The 7584-nt window shown below is 43.0% G+C and overlaps 1 protein-coding gene across 1 annotated transcript; it reads right to left on the bottom strand.

The window, feature by feature from the left end:
• Positions 1-6078: 6078 nt before the first annotated feature.
• LOC141042633 (uncharacterized) lies at positions 6079-6429 on the bottom strand. Its single transcript, XM_073511484.1, has one exon. The coding sequence runs from the start codon at positions 6427-6429 to the stop codon at positions 6079-6081; it is 351 nt and encodes a 116-aa protein (XP_073367585.1).
• Positions 6430-7584: the final 1155 nt, after the last annotated feature.

Below are 7584 nucleotides of genomic sequence, written 5' to 3'. Positions count from 1 at the left end.
CTTTCATATACTTAGCATAAGGATTCATTTTGAGCATATCAGTCAAACGCATACTCAAGAAGATAGGTCTAATCATTTCAGCAAAGCGCTCAAAATCCTCATCATCCTTTTTGTTGGATGGTTTGGGAGGAAAAGGCATGGGTTTCTAAACCCATGGTTCTCTTTCCTTACCGTGTTTCCTAGCAACAAAGTCTCTCTTATCATAACGTTGATTCTTTGATTGTGGGTTATCAAGATCAACAACAGGTCCAATTTCTACATCATTATCATTGCTAGGTTGAGCATCAACATGAACATCATCATTAACATTATCACTAGGTTCATGTTCATTACCAGATTGCGTTTCAGCATCAGAAATAGAAATATCATTAGAATTTTCAGGTGGTTCAGCAATAGGTTCACTAGAAGCATGCAAAGTCCTATCATTTTTCTTTTTCTTCTTTTTAGAAGGACTAGGTGCATCTACATTATTTCTCTGAGAATCTTGCTCAATTCTCTTAGGATGTCCTTCAGGATACAAAGGTTCCTGAGTCATTTTACCAGTTCTAGTAGCCACTCTAACAGCAAAATCATTATTCTTACTATTCAATTCATTGAGCAAATCATTCTGAGCTTTAAGTACTTGTTCTACTTGAGTGGTAACCATAGAAGCATGTTTACTAATAAGTTTAAGTTCACCTTTAACTCTAGACATATAATCACCCAAGTGTTCAATCATATAAGAAATTTGTTTTAATTGTCTACCAACATAAGCATTGAAGTTTTCTTGTTTAACAATAAAATTCTCAAACTCATCCAAACATTGGCTAGCAAACTTAGTAGGAGGGATTTCAGCTTTATCATATCTATAAAGAGAATTTACCTTTACTACCTGTGTCGGGTTATCAAGACCATGAGTTTCTTCAATAGGTGATGAATTAAGATCATGTATCTCTTCAACAGGCGGTAAATTAAGACCATGTATTTCTTCAATAGGAGGTAAATTCTTAACATCTTCTGCTTTTATACCTTTTTCTTTCATAGATTTCTTTGCCTCTTGCATATCTTCAGGACTGAGAAATAGAACACCCCTTTTCTTCGGAGTTGGTTTAGGAATGGGCTCATGAGTTGGCTCAGGAAGTGTCCAATTATTTTCATTGGTCAACATATTATTCAATAGAATTTCAGCTTCACCTGGTGTTCTTTCCCTGAAAACAGAACCAGCACCACTATCCAGGTGGTCTCTGGAAGCATCGGTTAGTCCATTATAAAAGATATCAAGTATTTCATTTTTCTTGAGAGGATGATCAGGCAAAGCATTAAGTAATTGGAGAAGCCTCCCCCAAGCTTGTGGGAGACTCTCTTCTTCAATTTGCACAAAATTATATATTTCCCTTAAAGAAGCTTGTTTCTTATGAGCAGGGAAATATTTAGCAGAGAAGTAATAAATCATATCCTGGGGACTACGCACACAACCAGGATCAAGAGAATTGAACCATATCTTAGCATCACCCTTTAATGAGAACGAAAATATTTTAAGGATATAAAAGTAGCGAGTTCTCTCATCATTAGTGAACATGGTGGCTATATCATTTAATTTAGTAAGATGTGCCACAACAGTTTCAGATTCATAGCCATAGAAAGGATTAGATTCAACCAAAGTAACTATATCAGGATCAACAGAAAATTCATAATCCTTATCAGTAAAAAAGATAGGTGAAATAGCATAAGCAGGATCATATTTCATTCTAGCATTCAGAATTTTTTGTTTCAGCTTAGCTAATAACTTCTTAAGATCATATCTATCATTGCAAGCAAAAATAGCTCTAGCAGCTTCTTCATCCATAACATAGCCCTCAGGCACAACAGGCAATTCATATCTAGGGGGAGAATGTTCGTCATCACTTTCATCAATATTAGCAGTTTCAATAATTTCATTCTCTCTAGCCCTAGTAAGTTGTTCATCAAGAAATTCACCAAGTGGCACGGTAGTATCAAGCATAGAAGTAGTTTCATCATAAGTATCATGCATAGCAGAAGTGGCATCATCAATAGCATGCGACATATCAGAATGAATAGCAGAAGCAGGTTTAGGTGTCGCAAGCTTACTCAAAACAGAAGGTGAATCAAGTGCAGAGCTAGATGGCAGTTCCTTACCTCCCCTCGTAGTTGAGGGATAAATTTTTGTTTTCTCGTCTTTCAAGTTCCTCATAATGACCAGCAGATATAAATCCCAAGTGACTCAAAGAATAGAGCTATGCTCCCCGGCAACGGCGCCAGAAAATAGTCTTGATAACCCACAAGTATAGGGGATCGCAACAGTTTTCGAGGGTAGAGTATTCAACCCAAATTTATTGATTCGACACAAGGGGAGCCAAAGAATATTCTCAAGTATTAGCAGTTGAGTTGTCAATTCAACCACACCTGGATAACTTAATATCTACAACAAAGTATTTAGCAGCAAAGTAATATGGAAGTAACGGTAACAGTAGCAATAGTAATATTTTTGGGTTTTGTAGTGATTGTAACAGTAGCAACGGAAAAGTAAATAAGCGAAGAACAATATGTGAAAAGCTCGTAGGCATTGGATCGCTGATGGAGAATTATGCCGGATGCGGTTCATCATGTAACAATCATAACATAGGGTGACACAGAACTAGCTCCAATTCATCAATGTAATGTAGGCATGTATTCCGAATATAGTCATACGTGCTTATGGAAAAGAACTTGCATGACATCTTTTGTCCTACCCTCACGTGGTAGCGGGGTCCTATTGAAAACTAAGGGATATTAAGGCCTCCTTTTAATAGAGTACCGGACCAAAGCATTAACACATAGTGAATACATGAACTCCTCAAACTATGGTCTTCACCGGGAATGGTCCCGATGTCACTTCGGGGTTGCCGGATCATAACACATAGTAGGTGACTATAGACTTGCAAGATAGGATCAAGAACTCACATATATTCATGAAAACATAATAGGTTCAGATCTGAAATCATGGCACTCGGGCCCTAGTGACAAGCATTAAGCATAGCAAAGTCATAGCAACATCAATCTCAGAACATAGTGGATACAAGGGATCAAACCCTAACAAAACTAACTCGATTACATGATAAATATCATCCAACCCATCACCGTCCAGCAAGCCTACGATGGAATTACTCACGCACGGCGGTGAGCAACATGAAATTGGTGATCGAGGATGGTTGATGATGACGACGGCGACGGATTCCCCTCTCCGGAGCCCCGAACTGACTCCAGATCAGCCCTCCCGAGAGAGTTTAGGGCTTGGCGGCGGCCCCGTATCATAAAACGCGATGAATCTTTCTCTCTGATTTTTTCTCCCCGAACACGAATATATGGAGTTGGAGTTGAGGTCGGTGGAGCTCCAGGGGACCCACGAGGCAGGGGGGCACGCCCAGGGGGTAGGCGCCCCCCACCCTCGTGGCAAGGGTGTGGGCCCCCTGACCTTGATTCTTTCGCCAATAATTTTAATATTTTTCAAAAATAAGCTCCGTGGAGTTTCAGGTCATTCCGAGAACTTTTGTTTCTGCACATAAATAACACCATGGCAATTCTGCTGAAAACAGCGTCAGTCCGGGTTAGTTCCATTCAAATCATGCAAGTTAGAGTCCAAAACAAGGGCAAAAGTGTTTGGAAAAGTAGATACGATGGAGACGTATCACTTCTCCACATCTACCATCGTGGATTGCAGCTTGGTCAGGGTATGAAAGATGAAGGGATTGAAAGGATCTCCTACTCAGACCCATCAACCAAGATGGATTCCCACCAATCTTCTCTTTATACTGCAAGTCTGGATGCCCCTAATATCACCCCCATCCTAAGTCTGGATGCCCCTAATATCACCCCCATCCTTCTCCTGGAAGGAAGGCATGCCTCTCATCCCTCTCGTTTCTCCCTGAGCCTCCTTCCGAAGTGCAAGGAATTTCGTCGAACTGTTTGCGGCCACTCTGCCTCTGAAGCAACCCCACAACCCCCAGCCGCCATGGACTCCTCTACCTTGCTCCTCCTTGCATTACCGTGCTCCTGACCACCTGCACGTACCTCCTGGCATGGCCCCCTGGACTCCTTCCTCCTTCACCCGCCATGGCCGCCAGTCCGCCTATAGATGCAAGGTCCAGAGTGCGCGCGACGCAACCTCATACATGCCACGGACCAAGCAATGCCGGCGAGATTGAATGGAACTTCTAGTTAGCCCCATCAACAAAGATGGATTGCAGCAAATTCATCGGGGTAAGGGCTGAGATTCGAATGAAGGGGCTCAGGGAGAGGTTAGTTGGATTGTATTTCCGGGTCTCTAGGCTGTGATTCCAAGGAAGGGGATCGGTAGAGGTTGGCTGGATCTTTTTTAAGATTGTTTTTTAACCGTTTTAAGATTGGTTGTTGCGTGATTGGGAAGGAAGGGGTCTTCGACGGGGATATTTAACGTGGAGAGCGGGCTAGGACTCCGGTCCTCATCGTACGACTAGATATCTAATCCGGAGATCCGACGGATAATTTTCTTTAGTTTTAACAGTTAACGTGGACGCTTGTATGGTGACTCCAATTAGTAAATACGGAGTATAAGATAGTTCATAGGAATACCAATAGTACTAGTTTATGTTTGTATTTTTGGTAATTTTTCTTTTGCTTTCTACGCCCGGAAATTGGCTAGACATAATTATATTGTTTTCAAACAGTCTGGGATTCTTATTGCTATGTACAGATAGTTTTAGAAGTCAATAGAAAAAAATGACAATATATACTCGCTTCTCACTTGCTTGGAGATTTTTTTTTAAAAAAAATCACTAGCTGGGGAAAGAGAAGTGAGTGAGTCGCCTCTTCAATCTTCAGCAAACCATGAACTACAGTTAGCATACTAACATTGTGTTTAAAAACTGTTTTATGCTAGATGTCTTGCAAATCTAATGTAGTAGCTGTTCTGTGGCACACACCACAACCTTCGTGCGTTAGTAATCAGGGCAACGAGAGTAGTACTAGTGGCTATGGTTTGTGCATGTTTTGTGGTTTAACTTTAGTTTCTGCTGCTGCAAATTGGCTGGACATAGTTATTTTGTTTTCGAACACTATGATTTTGGTATCAGATAGGATTTCTGGTGCACGACGAGAGAAATAACTCATTCAAGGCACATGTTGACTGGTTCACTAGGAAGATCAAAACAGAATAATCAGGATTGTGAACCCTAGGTAACATATGAGGCGGGGACTTTGGGCGCTAGTAAAGGTTTGTTTTCCATACAAACTTATACGAGCCAAATCTCTTTGACTTCTTCATGCCTCCTACACCCCCAAGGAAATCCATTTGGCACTGCCGGATATTCTTCACAAAAAGAGCTTCCTTCCAATACCATATGTTGACCGGTTCACTACGAAGATCAAACCAAAACAATCATGATTGTGAACTCCAGGTAATATATGAGGTGGGGACTTTCGACGCTATGTTGGTGTCACTAGTGCACAAACCTTCTATGAAGACACACCTATCGCACACCCTTGAACCGAACTATGTGCGATGCAGGCATCGCAAACGATAGAAAAATACAATCATCTGCTAGGAAAAGAAATGTGTGCAATGTCCTATCCATCGGGAACGATTTAGAAAGGATATGCGTGTGTAATATGGGGCACACAGTTCTGTCGTAAGAACTGGGTGCGTTAAGTCGAAATAACATACACGCTTTCGCCACACGATCGGTTGCTAGGAATCAATTGTCTGCAATCATTGGGAGCATCGTTGTGTTGCTTATCCGTCCACCGTGTGCGTAGTTTTGCACACTGTTGAGTCAGCACAACACATATGCGATGAATCGATACAACACACACGATTGTACGACGAGAATTGTGTGCTCTAGTTGGCACACCATTGAACTGAAGGAATTGCGTGTGATGTTGGTAACCATCGCACACATTTTCTTGAGGTGAATCGTGTGTGATGTGACTTGCTCTGTCTACGGAACAACAACATATACTTATAAAACATCACCACATAATTGACCTAAACATCCATAAGTAACTAAACATCATATTGCACATCATGTTGCATAATAATTACATAAACTAGAAAACCATCATCATCTACCACTTCTTAGCATGCTTGCCACCACTTTGACTGTTGTTGCGCGACCCTGCAATGGCAAGGGGAAGGAGGCACGTTCTCATGTCAACTATTTGTATGTACATATCGTAGCTTGTGTAGGCGTCCTTGGCGGCGTAGATGAGGTGGCCTACATCCAATCTGTCCTCCCAGACCGAATGCTTGACACACCTATTTTTGATGTCATCCTTCATGTCGGCGTAAAAGGGGTCGATGATGGTTGTGATCGAGTCATCTGGGGAGTCCTGCTTCTTCCTAATGTCGATGATCTTGTATTTCGTTTGGATGTCGACAAGCTTCTGGTAGGAGATACCCAAATTACGGAGCACCATTGAATTGTTGACATTGTCCACTATAGCGAATTCCTGATGAGGGCTACTGATAAACCTGGTGACTTTCACAAGGCATGGTGATCCTGTAGTAGTGGTAGATGAGGACGTGCTAGTGCACGCACAACTGGGCAACAACGACCTTCTAATCATGCCAGCGGGTGTACTTGAGGTTGAACCCGACCACCCTATACTTGTCTTCCTTCAGGAGAAGCTAGAACGTGGTTATGGAACGGTCCACCCAGTGTAGCTCATTGATGTACACCACCGTGAGGCCGCTCCTACCATGGGACGGAAGGACGAACTCCTCGGTGAACTATGTGTAACCGTTCGCCCCTGGGATTGCAATTGTAGAAGCCTTGGTCCTCTCTATATACACAATGTTTACATGGGGTGTGGTCCTTGGAGTTGTGGGGAGATCGAATGGTTGAATTGACATAGTTAATGGAGGGAATATATGGGGCCGACCGACCTAGAATACCGGCACATCCGCTTAGCGGTTTCCAATACTGATGTGTACATAACTTCATGGTGGCAGCGCACACGGTGCAACCACATGCATGGCGCCCCAACCATGATCATGCGTCGGCCCCAACTGCGAGAAAAGCGCGTCGAGGCCACCTCAACCGCGAACATCCACATGCATATTTCACTTGAACGATGTAATATACTAATTAATTCATACGATAAAATGTCGGAATTACATTTAATTACATAGGTAAAATGCTGTTTAAAAATAAAATATCTAGTTAGGCAATGTCTTCTGTTTTGACGCTAGATAAGAACGCCCGGGCAGCGTCCATGTCGTCAACAACCACACACAACTTTGATCGACCACACCATGTCGGCTTCGTGGCCCGCGGCAGCGTCTATTATGGTGACAAGATGGCGTGCGACGGGGACGTGGTCAGGCTCAACAGCTGCTTCCACAACTATGCGGGCCTCCTGCTCTACACATTTAGCGTAACGACTAGCGGCATCAGACAACTCGACAAGCTCGCGGGCATGCTTCTTCTCCACCACTTTATCCAGGCAGGCTCTGGGCCCAGGAGAGTGAGGCCTCGACGTCGAGCGTCTTGGTGGTGTTGGCAGAGTGCTGGCGCCGACAACGCCAAGAGCAGGACGAGGAGGGCTAGCCCGAGAAGGGGCTGCATTGTG

The sequence above is a fragment of the Aegilops tauschii genome, chromosome 3, assembly GCF_002575655.3.
Source record: "Aegilops tauschii subsp. strangulata cultivar AL8/78 chromosome 3, Aet v6.0, whole genome shotgun sequence".
NCBI lineage: Eukaryota > Viridiplantae > Streptophyta > Magnoliopsida > Poales > Poaceae > Aegilops > Aegilops tauschii.
Note: the sequence above shows the minus strand (reverse complement) of the source record. Positions and strands in the feature narration are given on the sequence as shown.